Below are 19,960 nucleotides of genomic sequence, written 5' to 3'. Positions count from 1 at the left end.
GCTGGCCGTCTCAGGAGGTTCCATGAAATTTTTTTGGGGGGGGGGGAAAGAGGAAGGTGGGCAAAAGGAACACACACACACCCGTGGCATCTGAATCCGACCTTTGTTCTCCCGGGGTCGGCCTCGATGTCCCAGCTGCTGGCCAGATGTGCAGTCTGGAAAGCTTTTATACCTGGCACAGAAGGCAGGCCGTGTGTGAGATGTCAGCGGATCGGTATGTTTTGCCTAAGGGCGAGGGGCGACGGGGGCTTTTTGCACCTGTAGTCAGGCTGGGAAAACATTCATGAAGAACCTTGGGCATCATTGGGGGGGGGGTGTTTGGCTTTAAGCCACTGCAGGGAACAAAAAGGGTCTCTCCATTGAAAAATTGGTACAAGTGGACAGAGAATAGAAACAAGGTACTATGATACAGATGTATTAGTGCACACAAAAACAGAATAGAATAGAATTCTCTATTAGCCAAATGTGATTGCAGACACAAGGAATTTGTCTTTGGTGCATATGTTCTCAGTGTGCATAAAAGAAAAAGATACACACAATCATGAGGTGCAACATAATGATGGTCATAGGGGTCAAATAAGCAATGAGGAAATCATCAATATTAATAAAAAATCTTAAGGATATAAGCAACAAGTTACAGTCATACAGTCATAAGTGGGAGGAAATGGATGATAGGGATGATGAGGAAAAACTAGTAGTAATAGTAGTGCAGCCTTAGTGAATAGTTTGACAGAGTTGAGGGAATTATTTGTTTAGCAGAGTGATGGCGTTTTGGAAAAAAAGTTTCTTGTGTCTAGTTGTCTTGGTGTGCAGTGCTCTGTAGTTTTGAAAGTAGAAGTTGAAACAGTTTGTGTCCAGGATGCGAGGGGTCAGTAAATATTATAAGATATAATACATAAATTTGAAGCAAATATATACTGAATAAGGACATACAAAAACGGATGGATAAACAAACCAAGTCACTCGCATACTTATCTCTTTACTTTCCTATCAATAAATACTTTATGTTTACTTATTGATAACTTTTTTATTCGTAGGCTTATATATCTACCCTGCTTAAAAAAGAAAGGGAACACTCAAAGAACACATCCTAGATCTAAATGAATGAAATATTCTCATTGAATACTTTGTTCTATACAAAGTTGAATGTGCTGACAACAAAATGAAATTGATTGTCAATCAGCGTTGCTTGCTAGGTGGACAGTTTGACTTCACAGAAGTTTGATTTACTTGGAGTTATGTTCTGTTGTTTAAGTGTTCCCTTTATTTTTTCCAGCAGTACATATTCATCTATCTACTTCATTCTTTAGGCTAAAAACATATATATTGTATATAGATGTGTTAAAAAGAAATACAGTGTTCCCTCAATTTTCGTGGGTTCGAACTTTGCGAATAGCCTATACCACGGTTTTTCAAAAAATATTAATTAAAAAATACTTCATGGTTTTTTTCCTATACCACGGTTTTTCCCACCCGATGATGTCATATGTCATCACCAAACTAATAATTTTTGCAAATAAATAACAAAAAAAATAATTATTGTTAATAAATAATTATGTTTATAAATATCAGGATCACTAAGTGTCTTATTCAATGGTGAGTACCAGTAATAAGGGTGAGTAAATGGTTGTTAAGGGAATGGGAAATGGTAATTTAGGGGTTTAAAGTGTTAAGGGAAGGCTTGTGAGACTGTTCATAGCCAAAAATGGTGTATTTACTTCCGCATCTCTACTTCGCGGAAATTCAACTTTCGCGGGTGGTCTCGGAACGCATCCCCCGCGGAAATCGAGGGAACACTGTATTATGAAATGGGTAAAGATCTGTGAAAAGACTACTGAGATGTTTTGTTTTAATTTGCAAAATCTAACAAATCTTTTTTTAAAGGTTCGCCAATTATCTTTCTTTCCCTCTTACCCCCCCCCCCCCCACTCTAAAACACAACTTGCACAGCCGAGCAGGTCAGCCTTTGGCGGGAATGAAGAGTGTGTGGGGAAGCCCCATCCCTTACGCTGCATGTGGCTAGGAACCGCGAGACGGCAACTCTGTGTGTGTGTGTGTGTGTGTGTGTGTGCTGTGTTGTGTTTTTCCTGGCCTCCTGCACCCCTCCACACACACACCTCCCTCCAGGGCCGACGTCAGCCGCAAGCCAGTTGGAAACAGCATGTTGGTATTTAAAATAATATTTAATCCTAGATGGGAGTCGTTCAGGGTCCAAAGGCCGCCCGAGCATTTCCATGTGTGCGCTTTGCTTGTTCTGGCACGGGATTTCCTCCCCCCGGGGCCGGCCCTCTGTGGTCTCGCACAAACCTTTTAGCACATCCGTAAAACATACCAACAAAAAAAGCCTTTAGGTAAAATATTCTTTTTTAAAAAAAAGCTCGGGAAGTGTGTAAAAATCAGAATTCCTCCCTACTGCTCATTTCTGGTCATTCGGGGTTAAAAGGTCAGAGATTGGGGGCCATGGTGGGGTGACGGGTGTATATAGAGGTCTCGTAACACTCTCCTGTGTAACAAAGATCCTGTGGCTTAGAGTTGGAGCTCCTGCTTCTCACAATCAAGAGATTCTTGATAGAGGCAGATGTCGGGTCTCCTGCTTGGGCAGGGGGTTGGACTAGATGACCTGCAAGGTCCCTTCCAACTCTGTTCATCTTTTAAAAAGCATTCCCCCCACCCCTTTCCATCTGATCAATGTTTCACATCTCGGCCAGTTGGTTAAATTATTGGAATAGAATAGGAAATAAGAAAAGGAATAGAAGAGAAGAGAACAGAATAGAATAGGAAAAGAACGGAACGGAACAGAACAGAATAGAATAGAATTCTTTCTTGGCCAAGTGTGATTAGACACACAAGGGATTTGTCTTTGGTGCAGATGCTCTCAGTGTACATAAAAGAAAAGATTCATTTGTCAAGAATCATGATTAATGATTGTCATAGGGGTCAAATAAGCAATCAGGAAACTATCAATATTAATATAAATCATAAGGATACAAGCACGAAGTTACAGTCATATCAGTCATAAGTGGGAGGAGATGGGTGATAGGAACAATAAGAAAAAATTAGGAGTAATAGTGGTGTGTAGACTTAGTAAATAGCTTGAGAGTGTTGAGGGAATTATTTGTTTAGCAGAGTGATGGCGTTCAGGGGAAAAATTGTTCTTGTGTCTAGTTGTCTTGTGGGGTGCTGTAGGGTCGTTTTGAGGGTAGGAGTTGAAACAGTTTATGTCCAGGATGCAAGGAGTCAGTAAATATTTTCACAGCCCTCTTTTTGACTCGTGCAGTATCCAGGTCCTCAATGGAAGGCAGGTTGGCAGCAATTGTTTTTTTCTGCAGTTCTGATTCTCCTCTGAAGTCTGTGTCGGACTTGTTGGGTTGCAGCACCAAACCAGAAAGTTCTAGAGGTGCAGATGACAGACTCAATGATTCCTCTGTAGAACTGGGTCAGCAGCTCCTTGGGCAGTTTGAGCTTCGAGTTGGTGCAGAAAGAACATTCTTTGTTGTGCTTTTTTGACGATGTTATTGATGTTAGGTGACTATTTTAGGTCTTAAGATCTGATAGAACCTAGAAATTTGAAGGTCTCTACTATTGTCTAGTATTGGGAGAGGGGGAAGGATGGGGGGGTTCTCTTAAAGTCTACCACCATTTCTATGTTTTTGAGTGTGTTCAGTGTAATTGGAGGGAAGAAGTATTGGCTATCCTCGACAGTTAGTTCAGTTAGTGACGGTTCAAAGTTAGAACATCGCTTGAAGAAGCAACATGGGACTGTTTTTTCCACGTCTAATGACCATTGAAGCCTTGCCAGGGCTGCGCGATTCACATTCAAATGCTCGACAGCTGACTCATATTTACGACGGTGGCTGTGCCTCCCCCCTCCCCGGAATCACATGATTCCCTCTTGCGACCTCCCAGATGGCAGAGTCCATGGGGTGGGGGGGAGAAGCTCAATTCACTTAACGTCCGGGTGACTTAACTTTATGAACTGCAACAATTCGCTTCACTGGTGTGGCAAAGTGTGTGTGCGTGGGTTGTCAAGTGTGGCAAAGCTCATGTAAACAAATGTCTTGCTTTGTGGCGGAAACATTGGGCTCAGTTGTGGTCATTAAAGTCGAGGACTAGCTGTATTAGTGATCAGATATTTGGGTGTGTTTTATTTCCCCCTGCAATGGGAAAGGACAACTCAGTTGCTTTGGAATGCAGAAGGCAACACCCCCCCCCCCTCGTACTCCCTCTCCTCACATGGGGGGCCCCCAGGTCTGATTGGCTGTGTTCAGGTGCAAGCAGTATGGTACTCTGGGCTTCTGCCCGTCTCACCCCACAGGGTTCCGTTCCTGGCTTTCCCACTTTCTGGAATTGCCTCGTCCCCCAGCAGGCGGGAGCGATGGTGTCAATCTCGGCCTTTTGTTTTGACTGCAGGTATTTCGAAGGGGGGGTGTCCTCGGTGTACCTCTGGGATCTGGATCACGGCTTTGCCGGGGTGATTCTCATTAAGAAGGCGGGCGACGGATCCAAGAAGATCAAAGGGTGCTGGGACTCAATCCACGTGGTAGAAGTCCAGGTAGAGCCTGTTCTCTTTCTCCCTCCCTCCTTCTTTCTCCCCCTCCCTCCGTCTCTCTTTCTCTCTCCCTCTCCCCCTCCCTCCCTTCACCCGCCTGTCTCCATGCTTCTCCCCCCTTCCTGCTCTCTCTCCCTTCCTCATTCTCCCTCCCTCTCCCTCCGTCTCTCCCCTCCCCCTCCCTCTTTTTTTCTCTCCCTCGCTTTCTCTCCCTGTCTTTCTCTTCCCCTCCCCCTCTATCCCTCTCCCCTTCTCGCTCGCTCTCCCTCCCTCCCTCTGTCTCTCTCTCTCCCTTTCTCTCCCTCTTTCTCCCCCTCCCCCTCCCTCCCCTTCTCTCCTTCTTTCTCTCTCCCCCTCTCTCCCTCTCCGTTTCCTGATCTCTCTCCCTTCCTGTCCCCTCCACTCTCTCTCGCTCTTCCCCTCCTTCTCTTCATGCTTTTCCCGTCTCCCTCCCCTTCTCTCTTCGTCTCTCTTGTACTCCCTCCCCTCTCTCTCGCTCTTCCCCTCCCTCTCTCCACGTTTCTCCCCTCTTCTCCCTCCAACCCTCTCTCTCTCTCTCTCTCTGGGGTGGGGTGAGGTGGGAAAGACACATGATTCCTGCCTAGAGTAGGAAAAGAGAGGCAAACCTAGTTATATTCCACGCAGATCCACCAGCAACAAGCACTCAGCCAAACCATGGGATATTATAGCAACAGCACGTAGACTTATATACCGCTTCACAGTTACTTTTACAGCCCTCTCTAATAAGCGGTTTACAGAGTCAGCCTATTTCTCCCCCCAACAATCTTGGTCCTCATTTTACCCATCTCGGAAGGATGGGAGGCTGAGTCAACCTTAAACCTGGTGAGATTCAAACTGCCAAATTTGCAGGCAGCTGGCAGGCAGCAGAAGTAGCCTGCAAGTACTGCACTCTAACCACTGCACCTCAGTGGCTCAAGGCGGTTGTGGTTATGGTAGCCTGGTGGACTTAATTCCCTGGTTCCCTCCCCCTGGCCCCCTCCCTTCCTCTCCTTAATAACGGGAAAAGGACCCACACATCAAGTGTCTGTGAAAACCTCCCTTTACGGAAAGCAGAAGTATGAGAGGGATCCCCGTGTCTGTTTGCCCCCCAACAAGAGGGTGCAGGGGGATGCCGCTTGCCGCCTCTCTGCCTTTGGTGGGTCGGGCAGAGAAATCTAGGGCTCCAGAGACCCTCCGAGGGAGGAGCAGGGGTGTGTGTGTGCGCGTGTGTGTGCGTGCACTCATGAGCATTTTTTTCTCTTCTCCCTCCCCTCCAGGAGAAGTCCAGCGGCCGTACTGCCCACTACAAGCTGACTTCTACGGTGATGTTGTGGCTGCAGACGAATAAGACCGGCTCAGGCACGATGAACCTGGGAGGCAGCCTTACCAGACAGGTATGCTGGGTGGCTTCCCCCATAGTTTCTCTCCAGCCTCTGCATGGATCCAGCTTGTTTCCTCTCTCCCCCACCCCTCCCCCACCCCTCAGGTTCCCCACTGGAGCACCTCAAGCAGCCTGTGAAGGTAATCCCACTAAGCAGTGCAGTTTGGCCAGGCTGCCGAGGGGGGGGCTCTCTGTGGCTGCCCCGGCTCTATGGAACCAACTGTGTCCCCCCCTCGATGTCCATACTGCTCCCACTCTATTGGTCTTCCGAAAGGCTGCGAAGAACAGGCTTTGCCGGCAGGCCTGCGGGCCATGAATATTGACATCTGTCACAGCAGAACTGTATTTGAGTGGCATGCATGTGTTGATTGGACTGCTTGCTCTGTGAGTGTTATAATTGGGGTTTTTTAATTGTTTTAATATTAGTATTTGACTTCTTTTATGATTGTAATGTATTTTTAGATTGTTGTAAGCCGCCCTGAGTCCCATTGGGATTGGGTGGCATAGAAGTCGAATGAATGAATGAATGAATGAATGAGTGAGTGAGTGAGTGAGTGAGTGAGTGAGTGAGTGAGTGAATGCAGGAAGGAAGGAAGGAAGGACAGAAACGAAGGAAGGAAGGAAGGAAGAAAGAAAGAAAGAAAGAAAGACTCCCTCCCCAATAGAGGAAACAGCTCAAGGGCGCTGCGGCCAATGCCGTTCATAATTAAGAAAATGTTTGGATTGTGCGGAGATGAAGAGATTGACAATGAAAATTAAAGATAAGGAAGATACAGAATATTTTATAAAGTATGGATGAAATTTTATGATTGGATGGAAAGAGAGAGGAAAAAACATGAGACCCAGATGACAAAACTAGGTTTTGAGGAGGCAGCACTAGAGGAGTAGCATATACCTAAAACAAAGAACTGCATACGTAGAAATGACTAATAATAATAAATTTAGAATTTTGTAGTTGGGGGGGGGGAAGGGTCAGTCTGTTAAATGAGGGGTTAAAACAAGAATCACTCAGGGAAAGATAAAGGAGGAAGTAGAAAGGCAGAAAGAGAAAAGAAGCAGTGGAGGGAAGTAGGAAGGGGAGAAGAGAAGGAAGAATGTAGAGGGAAGAGATGGAGAAAGAGGGAGGGGAGTGTGAAGAAATGAAGAATAACAAACGAACATGAATATAAAATAGTTGTAAAATAGGATATTGATGTAAGAATGATCGATAAAAATGTATAATTGTGTACATTAGTGATATATTCTAAGGTATATCTATTGATATAAACAAAAACTGGAGAAAAAATATTTTTAAAATAAAATAAAATAGAAAGAAAGAGAAAGAAAGAAAGAAAGAAAGAAAGATAAATTGGATGCTTCAAATTCCCGGGATTGGAAGATTAAAGAAAAATAAAATGAAATGAAAACCTCCCTCCTCTCCCCCCCTCCTGCTTTCCACCAAACAGCTGTTGCACTTCTGTAATCTCCCCCTTCTTCCTCCTCCCTTGTCAGCACCTCTCAACAGCATTTTATTTTATTGAAAATATTTTTTTCATTCCCCCCCCCCCCCACCTCAAATATTTACATCACCATACACAAAACATAGCAATATATCTCAGCAAATATTCACTCCTTCGGCTCCAATATGTACTATTACTGTCAGTCTCTTCCAGCCTGAACTTTCATGATCTCTTCACTCATCGCTCCTCACCTCCTCTCCTGTCTACTTTCTTACACTTTCTCTCCCCCTTCCTTCCTTCCTTCCTTCCTTCCTTCCTTCCTTCCTTCCTTCCTTCCTTCCTTCCTTCCTTCCTTCCCTCCCTCCCTCCCTCCCTCCCTCCCTCCCTCCCTCCTTCCTTCCTTCCTTCCTTCCTTCCTTCCCCACCAGAAGTTGGGAAACAGGCCATTTCCTGCTTCCAGAGGGCCTCTAGGGGTGGCAGGGGAAGCTGTTTTCACCCTCCCCAGGCATTGACTTATAGACGTGGGCACTCACGCATGTGTGATAGCGCACACGCACGCTCTTTCGGCACCTAAGGGGAAAAAAGGTCCGCCATCACTGTCTTAGGGACTCTAGGCAAACCTATCAACAGCATTTTGCACTTCTGTCATCAGGCATGGGGGAATTGAGATATTCCTTTCCCCCTAGGCCTATACAATTTATGCCTGGCATGTTTGTGTGTATGTTTGGTTTTTAATAAGGGTTTTTAAATTATTTTAAATATTAGATTTGTCATATGCTGGTTTTTTATTGTTGTTAGCCGCCCAAGTCTACGGAGAGGGGCGGCATACAAATCTAATAAATAAATAAACAAACAAACAAACAAACAAACAAACAAACAAACAAACAAATAAATAAATACATTTTAACCATGCCCTTTCTCTTCCTATCTTTAATCTGCAGTGGGTCTTCTTCACCCTCCCTTCCCAACCCTTTCTGGGAATGAGGGAGGGGAGGAACTGCACACCGCACGCCCTTCCCCTTACGTTTACTTAGGGACCACCTATGCCCCGTTGTAGGGAGGTGACAGGGCGCCCAAACTCTTGCAAAGATCTTGGCCTTGATCTGTTTATTTTAGCAGAAAGAGGCAGAAAAGGCCCAAGGACGGATGAGACAGGAGAAGCACCTGGAGGGCCCCACAACACCATCGCCCCCACCCCAAGCGAAACAAAGGCCTTAATCTCCCTCCCTGTCTCCCCTTTTGTGCATTTCAAAAACCGACAGGGGCAGTTAATTGGAGCTGGCACCCAGCCACCAGCAGGCTATAGCTTGCCCGGAAGGCACGCTGATGAAATTACACGCTCCGTCAGGCCCTCTCCGTGCGACGCGATGCTCTCCCACTGCGCAAAGATGGCAGAGTTTTAAGATCTCACCCACCCCTTCCACAGAACCCCCGTGTCTCAGGAACATTCCTTGTGTGACCTTTGTGGAATGGGGTGAAAGCAGGGTGAGACCTTTGTTGCATCCTGGTCTGTTGTCACCCACTAGCCTCTATGGTAGTGATGGCAGAGCCATATCTGCTGGCACATGAGCCGTTGCCCTAGCTCAGCTCCAACGTGCATGTGTGTACCAGCCAGCTGATTTTTGGCTCACACAGAGGCTCTGGGAGGGCGTTTTTGGCTTCCAGAGAGCCTCCGGGGGATATTTTATCCTCTCCTGGCTCCAGGAATACCTTTGGAGCCTGGAGAGGGCAAGACATGAGCCTACTAGGCCCACCAGAACAGGCTGTTTCTGGCCTCCAGAGGGCCTCCAGGGGGTAGGGGGAAGCTATTTTTGCCCTCTCCAGGCATTGAATCATGGGTGTGGGCATTCGTGCATACCCGATAGCGCATGCCCATGCTCTTTCAGCACCTGAGGAAAAAAAGGTTCACCATCACTGCTCTATGGAATCAAACCACCCCCCAATGTCCATACTGTTCCCACCCTACTGGCCTTCCGTAAGGCCACGAAGACCTGGCTTTGCTGGCAGGCCTGGGGGCCACGAATTAACAACTATCAGGGCCAAATAGTATGAGTGATATGCATGCATGTTGTCGTGATTGGTTAATTATGGGTATTTAATCTGGGTTTTATATACTGCTCAAAAAATAAAGAGAACACTCAAAGGACAGATCCTAGATCTGAATGAATGAAATATTCTTATTGAATGTTCTGTCCAAAGTTGAATGTGCACAACAGCAGGTGAAATTGACTGTCAATCAGTGTTGTTTCCTAAATGGACAGTTTGATTTACTTATATTGTGTTGTTTAAGTGTTCCCTTTAGGGGTTTTTTGAGCAGTGTAGATTTAGATTGTAAATTTGACTCCTTTTTACTGTTTTTGTATTTATGTTGCTGTTGTAAGCCGCCCTGAGTTCTTCGGGATTTGTTGGCATAGAAGGTGAATTAATTAATTAATTAATTAAATAAATAAATAAATAAATAAATAAATTGTGTGTGTGTGTGTGTGTGTGTGTATATTTGTTTTCGTAGATTTTCACGGGTATATGTATGTAGATTGTTCTGAGTTCGGGTTTTGCCCCGTGTAATATTTTGAGTTTTACAGCAACATGAAGCTTAAAACTTCAGCCTGATGATGGTGAATGTGATTTCACCGAAACGTCGCATAGACACTCAAAATATTACACGGTTCAAAACCCGAACTCAGAACAATCTACATACATACATACACACACACACACACACACACACACACACACACACAGAGAGAGAGCTGGAAGGGTTCTGATCTGATAGCTCTAACTGCTAGTTCTCTGCTTTACAAGGCAGAGTTCACCAGATCGATTGGAAATTTCTGGCGACGTTTCGACGAGGTCCCACTCATCATCTTCAGGCTGGTGTTTCTGTCCTTCTTCTAGGGCGAACACTGCGAGACCTGAGCTGCCTTCCTTCTATAAATACTGGTGGCTGGGTGTGGCTTGATGGCTCAGCAATTGCCTGCTGTGTAGAAACTTCCTGGTGAGTCAGTGGGATAATGCCTGGGGTCGTTGATGTAGCTGAGGTATGCTGATTAGTTAATGGTTGTAGATTAGGCGTGATATTCTGAGTAGTTGGAGCTTGCAGGCTACTTGATTGTTTTGCAATGAGTGTTCTGAGTCCGGTTTCTATGGCTGGGATACGTTTCAGGGCTGCTTTCCAGATGTCTGGTAGGTGGGAGGTATCATCCCGCTTGTTCATATTTTGGGGATGTTTTTCTATCTCGATGGCTTCCATGATTATTCTTTTGCTGTAGTGTTCAGTTTTGGAAATTAATTTGGTACTGTCAAAATCAATTTCATGTCCTGTGGTTTTGAAGTGTTGGAAAAGGGAGGAGGTTTTTTCTTTTTTCTTTAATGCGTTCTTATGTTCTGCAACACGTGCATTTACTCTCCTGTTAGTTTGTCCAATATGCCCAGCCAACAGAACACTACAGCAAAAGAATAATCATGGAAGCCATCGAGATAGAAAAACATCCCCAAAATATGAACAAGCGGGATGATACCTCCCGCCTACCAGACATCTGGAAACCAGCCCTGAAACGTATCCCAGCCATAGAAACCAGACTCAGAACACTCATTGCAAAACAATCAAGTAGCCTGCAAGCTCCAACTACTCAGAATATCACACCTAATCTACAACCATTAACTAATCAGCATACCTCAGCTACATCAACGACCCCAGGCATTATCCCACTGACTCACCAGGAAGTTTCTACACAGCAGGCAATTGCTGAGCCATCAAGCCACACCCAGCCACCAGTATTTATAGAAGGAAGGCAGCTCAGGTCTCGCAGTGTTGAAGGACAGAAACACCAGCCTGAAGATGACGAGTGGGACCTCGTCGAAACGTCGCCAGAAATTTCCAAATCCTACATGGGAAGAAACCCGAATATACCAAGACCATCATATATATATGATACATAGCCCCCCCCTCCCCCCGGCTTCTGCTGAGGCTGTGCAGCCGGTTTGTTTGTTTGTTTGTTTGTTCCTTCCTTCCTTCCTTCCTTCCTTCCTTCCTTCCTTCCTTCCTTCCTTCCTTCCTTCCTTCCTTCTTTCTTTTTCTTCTAAAAATATTCAAAACCCTCAATTTCTTTAAACCAGTCGCTCAGATTCACCTAATTATATATATAAATTCACTCATCTGCCGGGGCTACATATTAGACTTAATGGCCCCAAGCCTGTCTGCAGAGTTGCGGAAGATGGGCAGGGTGGGTCGGTACAAATGTATGGAGGGAGCTGGTTCCAAAAGGCCGGGGCCGCCACAGAGAAGGCTTTTCCCCTAGGTCCTGGCAGGCGACATCGTCTAGTTGACGGGACCTGAAGAAGGCCAACTCTGTGGGACCTCACCGGTCACTGGGATTATGCGGCAAGAGGCGGTCCCACAAGTAATCTGTTCCGATGCCGTGTAGGGCTTTATAGGTCATAATCAACACTTTGAATTGTGCCGGGGACCAATCGTCAGCCAATGCAGCTCGCAGAGTGCTGGAGAGACATAGGTGTCCCTTGGAAGGCCCATGACGGCTCACGTGGCTGCATTTTGCACCACCCGAAATCACTGAACGCTCTTCAAAGGTAGCCCCACGTACAGGGCATTGCAGTAGTCGAATCTCCTCCTTCTCCTCCTCTTCCTCCTTTTTTTAAAAAAAATTTTTTTAAATTAATTTTTATAATATAGAACAGTGGTTCTCAACCTTTCTAATGCCGTGACCCCTTAATGACCCCTGTGAAACAGTTATTCAACCCCCCCCAAAGGGGTCCCGACCCCCAGGTTGAGAACCACTGATATAGAACATAGACACACCACACCACATATAACAATGTGCTCAGTGTTTAAGTGCCTGCCACCAGACAACCTTTATACCCCTCCACCAAAATGGAGGTATATTTTGTATATACCATTTTAACTCAAGAGCAGTATATCTATTTACATATTATAATAAAGTGATTCTAATTTATTCTTTATAACTTGGTCTTGAATTCTACTGACCACATGTCCTCTTACCTTGTCCCATTGTCACAACAATTCCCGCAGATTGGTTTCATTAGCCGAATTCATCTTCTTATCCATAATCTCAAACTGAATATGATCCACCATGTACTGATACCCATTTTGTATTGTCCGTTTTGTCACATCCTTCCAGTCTAGGACTATTTCCGCTTGAGCACAAATCTCAGCTTTTTCCTTCCTTCCCAGATGGAGAAAGACGAGACGGTGAGCGATTCCTCTCCACATATAGCCAACATTGGCCGTCTGGTTGAGGTAAGCCTTTCGTGACAGAAGGGGTCCTTTCTAAACCCCACCTTTCCCCCATCCACCCCCACAGTCCGCAGGTTCAGGAAATGGGGCAAAAGCTCCCCTTGACTCCTAATTTTCTACCTTCGGAGAAGATCTGTGGATTAGACCTACAGGGGACTAGGTAGGAGAAAAGCAGCTTTTTCATGCCCTGGGCTTAAAATCCTTCCTTTTATGTACAGTGGTACCTCTACCTGAGAACGCCTCTACTTACCAACTTTTCTAGATAAGAACCGGGTATTCAAGATTTTTTTGCCTCTTCTCAAGAACCATTTTCCACTTACAAACCTGAGCCTCTGAAACTGTAACTGGGAAAGGCAGGGAGAAGCCTCTGTGGGGCCTCTCTAGGAATCTCCTGGGAGGAAACAGGGCCAGAAAAGGCGGGGAGAAGCCTCCGTGGGGCCCCTCTAGGAATCTCCTGGGAGGAAACAGGGCCTCCACCCTCCCTGTGGTTTCCCCAATCACATGCGTTATTTGGTTTTACATTGATTCCTATGGTTAAAATTGCTGCTTCTTACAAACTTTTCTACCTGGTCATGGAACGAATTAAGATCGTAAGTAGAGGTACCACTGTATTTCAAAAGTCTCCTCATCACTTGCCATCTCCTCCTAAAGTGAAATATATGAAAGGGGGGGGGGGGGCTTGAGGGGGTTTACAAGTTCCTAAAACGTGAAGCTTTTGAAACCAACCGAAAAGCCAAACTGGCCATTTTGGCTCTTGCTGGGGGAGGTAGAGAGGCAGCCCACGGTCCATTTCTCTCCCCCCCCCCTCCCAAAGTTGGTGCCTGGATGATAAGAAATTTGGGCAACTGCCCTGGAAAATGGATAGCGGCCAATTGACCTGGGAAGGAAGGAAGGCTTTGGTTTTTGTGGCTGCTTGCTGCCCCCTGGTGGCTCAGATCCTGCCTGTCCGTTAAGATGGAACAGCGGGAATTTCCTATTTTTATTGGCTGTTATTCCATACTGAAAATGCTACTCTTCTGCCAAATGGATTACAAGCAGAGTAGGCTTTCTCGTATAGAATAGTTATGGCTTTAAGTTATAGTTATGGAATGGAATTTAGAATAGAATAAAATAGAATATTGGAATAGAATATTGGAATAGAATAGAAAAGAAAATATGGAATGGAATAGAATGGAATATTGGAATGAAATAGAATAGAATTCTTTATTGGCCAATTGTGATTGGAATTTGTCTCTGGTGCAGATGCTCTCAGTGTAGATAAAAGAAAAGATACATTTGTCAAGAATCATAAGGTACAACATTTAATGATTGTCATAAGGTACAAATAAACAATCAAGAAACAATCAATATTAATATAAATCGTAAGGATACAAGCAACGTTACAGTCATGCAGTCATAAGTGGGAGGAGATAGGTGATAGAACTATCAGAAGACTAAATAGTAATAGTAGTGCAGCCTTAGTAAATAGTTTGACAGTGGAGAGGGAATTATTTGTTTAGCAGAGTGATGGGATTCAGGGAAAACACTGTTCTTGTGTCTAGTCTTCGTGTGCAGTGTTCTGTAGCGTCGTTTTGAGGGTAGGAGTTGGAACAATTTATGTCCAGGATGCGACCCTCTTTTTGACTCGTGCAGTATACAGGTCCTCAGTGGAAGGCAGGTTGGCAATGATTGGGTTTTTTTTGCAGTTCTGATTATCCTCTGGGAAATGCCCAAAGGAACCAGATATATTTTTGTTGGGCATCTTACCATAAAAATATGATTTAAAAGTTTATATATCTGGTATTGCATATATATTAACCACAGCTAGAATTGCATTTGCACTGCAGTGGCAAAATGATGAGATAACCGTCTCTGAGTAGAATGTAATTAAGAAAATATTAGAACGCGTGGGATAAAGAAGAAACTGAATATCTTTTGATATGGGATATATTCTTTCAATGGCTAGACAATAGAAACAGTAGTTAGAAAGGAGGATAGATAAAAAGAGGAAATGTTAATGTCGAGAGTTGTTAAAAATGATGATGGTAAGTATTATTATTATATTAATATTATGGTGACGAATACAACAACAAATATGTGGATTATAATTGTTTAAAAATAGCTACCCAGATGACACATTGTTTGGTGGAAAGTGAATTTTATATAAATAAAACAAATAAAACATGGGTGGGTGGATGGATGGATGGGAGGGAGGGAGGCTATCTGGCTATCTGGAGAATTACAAGCTCAAAGGGAGGATGGAAGAATAGGAATTAGATTACAATTCACATTTAAAAATAGGAAGGATATAAGAATAGGACTCATGGAAGAGCCTTTGGAGTTGATGCTCCAGTTGGGAGTTGTCTTCAAACGGTTAAGAAAATGCTTTCCATGGTCTTCAGAGGAGACCGCAAGGCCAACGGGGTCTCGGGGGTGGGGTGGGGGCGCTAAAGGGCTGCTTCTCTTTCCCTAGGGTCGTGTCATGTTTCTCCCTTCCTCCTGCCTCTCCCTAAAATCTCAGAGCCTTGGGTTGACTGCAAATTCTCTCTCTCTTCCCTTCTAGGACATGGAGAATAAAATCAGAAGTACACTGAATGAGATTTATTTTGGAAAGACAAAGGACATTGTCAATGGGCTGAGGTAACGATGCACGGGCTGCAGTATTGTGGTCGTATTTATAATTATGCATATCAAGAATTGTCTTAAAAATGCGAGTTCCAGACGTATTTATAAATAAAGAGGCAACAGCCATTGCGATCTCCGGAATGTTTAAAATTTATTAAAAATTACTAAAATTAACGAAGCTTTCATTAGTCCTCTTCTAACATTGTCAGAGTGTTAAAATCCCCATGGAAGACAGTTGATTTTATATAACGCTGCTCAATTTGCTCATTGCCCGCAGAGCCAGGAGGGAAGGAAGGGGGTGGGCCTGTGATGCGGGCAATGAGCAAATTAAGCAGCATTATATAAAACCAACTGTCTTCCATGGGGATTTTAACACTCTGACAATGTTAGTAGAGGACTAATGAAAGCTTCGTTAATTTTAGTAGTTTTTAATAAATTTTAAACGTTCTGGAGATCGCAATGGCTGTTGCCTCTTTATTTATAATTTACATATATATTTGTCAGAAATAGTCTAGGGCAGTGATGGTGAACCTTATTTTCCTCATGTGCCGAAAGAGCGTGGGCGAGCGCTATTGTGCATGTGCGAGTGCCCACACCCATAATTCAATGCCTGGGGAGGGCAAAAACAACTCCCCCCCCCCGGAGGCCCTCTGGAGGCCAGAAATGGCCTGTTTCCCAACTTCTGGTGGACCCAGTAGCCTCATGTTTTGCCCTCCAAAGGCTTGCCTGGAGCTGGAGGGAGGGTAAGTATACACTCTCCCATCCCCCTGGAGACTCCCTGAAAGCCAAAAACGCCCTCCCGGAGCCTCTGTGCAAGCCAAAAATAATCTGGCCGGCATACATATGCACATTGGAGCTGAACTAGGGCAACTGCTCGCGTGCCAGCAGATATGGCTCTGCGTGCCACCTGTGGCACCCATGCCATAGCTTCGCCATCACTGGCATTCGGCCTAGGGGTTGGCTATGGCCCATGGGGTACTTAGCTCTCAGCTGTGAAAGCTGAGTGACACACTGACCACACCCTGGCCTTCCAAGGCCAAACACAATCTTGATGCAGCCCTCAATGAAATTTGAGTTTGAAACCCTTGCTCTAGGGGTCTCCTTGCTTGGACAAGGGGGCTGGACTAGAAGACCTCCAGGGTACCTTCCAACACTGCTATTGTGTTCAACATGTCTCCACTGCCCTGGAAGAATATCCCTGGCAGATTAGCTGCCTTGCCTGCCTTCTGTTAAGCCTTTCCACCTTTCTTCAGTCGCTTCTGCCATCGATGGTCCGATTCAGAAGATTGGGATGGACCATCCTATCCGTCAGTAACTCCAGAAGGGGGAATTTCGGAAAGGCTGCCTCAGAGTCCGTGTAAATCCTTCTCCTCTCCTTTTTGCCCCCCTTCCCCAAACTTGATCCCATCGCCCACAGCAGAGGTGCCCGATGGTGCTCCCGCCAGCCTTTGGTTCCCCTCTTTTCCAGTTAAACCCGCTGGAGACAGAGGGATGGGTCGGTTGATGGTTTTATGCAGGAGTAGGCAAAGTTGGCTCTTCTATGACATGCGGACGTCACCAGAATTCCTGAGCTAGCATGATTGGCTCAGGAATTCTGGGAGTTGAAGTCCACAAGTCATAGAAGGGCCAACTTTGCCTACCCATGGTTTGACGGAACCGATATTAGCATTGGAGGAAAAGGTTGCCAGCTTCCATTTCTCTTCCTCTGTCTCTCTCTCTCTTTCTTTCCTCTACGAAATCTGTGGATTTCGGCGCCCGGAAGACTCCCGGTCTGCTCCTTACTGACCCCTTTCCCTCCCCTCTCTGCTATCAACCCCCTTGTGGCCTCCCTCTGCCTCCTTCCTCGTGTTTTCTTCTCTCTCTCTCTGCCAACTTGTCTGAACCCCCTTTTCTTTCCTTCCTCGGCTCCCCTCTTCCGTCTGCGCCCCGCTCGCTCCAGATCAATTGACGCTATTCCCGACAACCAAAAATATAAGCAGTTGCAGCGGGAACTCTCGCAGGTCCTCACCCAGCGGCAGATGTACATTCAGCCAGATAACTAAAGCAGTTCAGGTACACTCCCCCCCGCCCCCCCTCTCCCTCCCTCTCCCTCCCACCCCTTAATGCTGAAATTGGCTTTAGAAGGCACCTTGGCACTAAAACACCACTCACCTCGACCGAGAGCATATCTGCATGAGAGATTTCAGCCTCCTTCCCACCGACTAACTCCTAATTCTTGGCAAGTCCCATTTGCTGTTTTGTGTTTCTTTTTGAGGGTGGAGGAAGGCTCCTGACCACCTTGCGTTTGCTCTCCTTGCCTTGCCGCGTGGAGTTCTTTGCACTTGAGAATGCGACAGGCCTGGTTATCCCTGGTGTGGTTTTGCAAGTGATATCTGTTAGTATGCCACACTGGTCAAACAACCAATGATAGAAATGCTGTATTGTACCAGAGTACGTGAGGCAGTGGTGGTTTGTTCAGATAATAATGCAAGCCAAGATATACAATATCTCCATAATCTTTCACAGTAATTATAATTCAGTCCATCTTCTTCAAATATAGCAGGTACATATAGTATTACGTATATTATCTCCTTCACACACAGCAGATATAATATACCATTTAGTATTAGCACACTGCTTACTCTCTTATTAATACAGCAAATACCTTTACATCTGTATATTCTACATAGTATATTTCACACAGCTCAGATATTAATACTAACCAGCATATATACAGCAACCGTTACAAGATAAGGCAGCAAAACAGACAAAATGCAACAACAGCTCAACACAACAGAATGTAACAATGGAATGTAACAGAGAGCAGCACATCTGTCTCCCTTATATGGCTAAATTGTAGCCTAGCTCGTAATTGCTACCTAGTTCTTAAAGTAATACCACTATTTTCCCCTTACATACAATGCTGGTTTATCTTCATATATTGGAAACCCAACCAATACTGTACGTGGTACTGACAATATTGACCTTGGAATACACACACACACATTCGCACCCTTGACCAGGCTATTGTATACAGATAGTCCTCGTTTTAATGACTCCTCAGAGTTACTACAGACTTTCCACCCTCCACCCTCCCCTTCTAAACACTACTAACGATGCCGGAGAGCAGCGACTTGGGAGGGATCCGGTTACAAATTGCGGCGAAGCGCTACCTGACATGTTGGAGATGCTGTGGTTTTTTTGAGGGGTGTGTGTGTGAAATTCGCCGGAAGCCACTGCTGCCCCTTGCCCACCCTGCAAAACACCCTTTCTCTTCCTTATAACTCCCTGCCTCTTTTCTCTCCCCCCCTCCAGGTCTGTGCAGAAGTTTGCCGACAAATCGAAGCAAGAAGCGCTGAAGAACGACCTGGTCGTGGCGTTGAAGAAAAAACAGCAAAGTTAGAAACCGGCGTCTTCCCCCCCCCCGGAGGATGCTAACAAGACACGCCATGCACTCATTTGCGCCCCCCCATTCCCCAAAATTTCTTAGGAATCTTTGCCCCCCCCCCATACTCTTCACTGTTATTTTCATTTCCCGCGTAAAATATTTCTTCCACTCATAAAACATACAATAAAAGCCTGGGGTTTTTTTTCCACCCTCCCCACCTCCCCAAATAAATTTGTATAAATCATTTTTTTGGCTGGGGAAGACCATGGGGGCTCTTTAGCCGCTTAATTTCCACCGTCTTATTGCCACACCCTTGCAAAACGTTTATTTTTCTGTTGAGAAGCCTCTGAGATTTGTGCCCTTCCTGGCCTTTTTTGACCCTTCCTCACCCCCTTTTCTTGGGCCTTATGTTTATCCGCATATTTCCACCGATCATGTTTTTTTCTTTTGATTCTCGGTGCCTCCCCCCCTTTCCTCCCCGGCTTCTCTGCCGCTCTTTCCATATTTTCTTATATTGGTGTAAAAAATGTACAAGAAACAAAAACATAAAAAAAAAGACCTTTATTAAATAACCATGATTTGTGGAAGGAAGGAAGATAACCACCGTGGGAAATGTGTTTGGTGTATGTTTGGGAGAAAAGTTGAGAAAGGAGGATGGGTGTATGGGACGGGGTGGGGGGCCGTGGGCAGCTGCCCTACTTTCCCCCCTTAAAGAGATCTTCGAAAAGCTAGCAAAGAGTTCAAACCCCACCCACCCCACCCACCACCTGAGTCCTGCTTTCCATCCGAGAGGCTGCGCGGTGTGATGCTTTTGTTCTTGATTTCTTATGGGAATGCGAAAGACTGGTTATTATTATTTTTTAAATATGTAATGCTTCAAATTGGAAATCTACATCTCTTACTTGAGCCTCCATACTTAAAAAAACGGGGGAAAAAATAAAATCTTTAAAAACATAAAGAAGGCTTTGGGGTGCCATGCCTTGTTTCCGATTCCTTCTCTTGGTCCTTTTCCGAACTCTCAAGGGTCCAGCCTTTTGATTGGCAGGGTCCCAATTGGCAGGTCGCAGTCTCGGGTGGGTGGGCTGGACTTTTATAATGTGCAGAAAGGACTGGAACTGGATGGAACCTCTCCAGCCGGAAGCAGTCTACCTTTGAATGTCTCACAAAGCCTCAGACAGACCCGCTGCTCTGCAAACTCTGCGGTTCTGACCCAGCTCCCCAAATGTGAGAAGCCCTCTGAGGTTAACTCAAATATTCCTTTATTAGGAGCGACGGCAACCCCGGCAAAAAGTTTCTCTCACCGCAGGCTAGCAAATCTGACCCGGAAGGAGATGAATAGTTGTCTACC

At 45.3% G+C, this 19,960-nt stretch overlaps 1 protein-coding gene across 2 annotated transcripts in view; it reads left to right on the top strand.

Annotated features, from left to right (window-relative positions):
• The window catches only part of CAPZB (capping actin protein of muscle Z-line subunit beta), a 79,416-nt gene extending 59,846 nt beyond the window's left edge, over positions 1-19,570 (top strand). Inside the window, exons 5-9 of one of the 2 annotated variants that reach the window (XM_070759474.1) lie at positions 4,411-4,552; positions 5,827-5,943; positions 12,579-12,644; positions 15,184-15,260; positions 18,540-19,570. In XM_070759474.1, the coding sequence (XP_070615575.1) occupies positions 4,411-4,552; positions 5,827-5,943; positions 12,579-12,644; positions 15,184-15,260; positions 18,540-18,627 (490 nt within the window). In that variant the 3' untranslated portion in view covers positions 18,628-19,570. Of the gene's footprint in view, positions 1-4,410; positions 4,553-5,826; positions 5,944-12,578; positions 12,645-15,183; positions 15,261-17,184; positions 17,303-18,539 lie in introns of those variants that run through there. The other variant, XM_070759475.1, reaches the window with a different exon arrangement.
• The last annotated feature ends 390 nt before the right edge of the window (positions 19,571-19,960 follow it).

The sequence above is a fragment of the Erythrolamprus reginae genome, chromosome 8 (genome assembly GCF_031021105.1).
Source record: "Erythrolamprus reginae isolate rEryReg1 chromosome 8, rEryReg1.hap1, whole genome shotgun sequence".
Lineage (NCBI taxonomy): Eukaryota > Metazoa > Chordata > Lepidosauria > Squamata > Dipsadidae > Erythrolamprus > Erythrolamprus reginae.
This window is presented reverse-complemented; position numbering and strand designations above follow the sequence as displayed.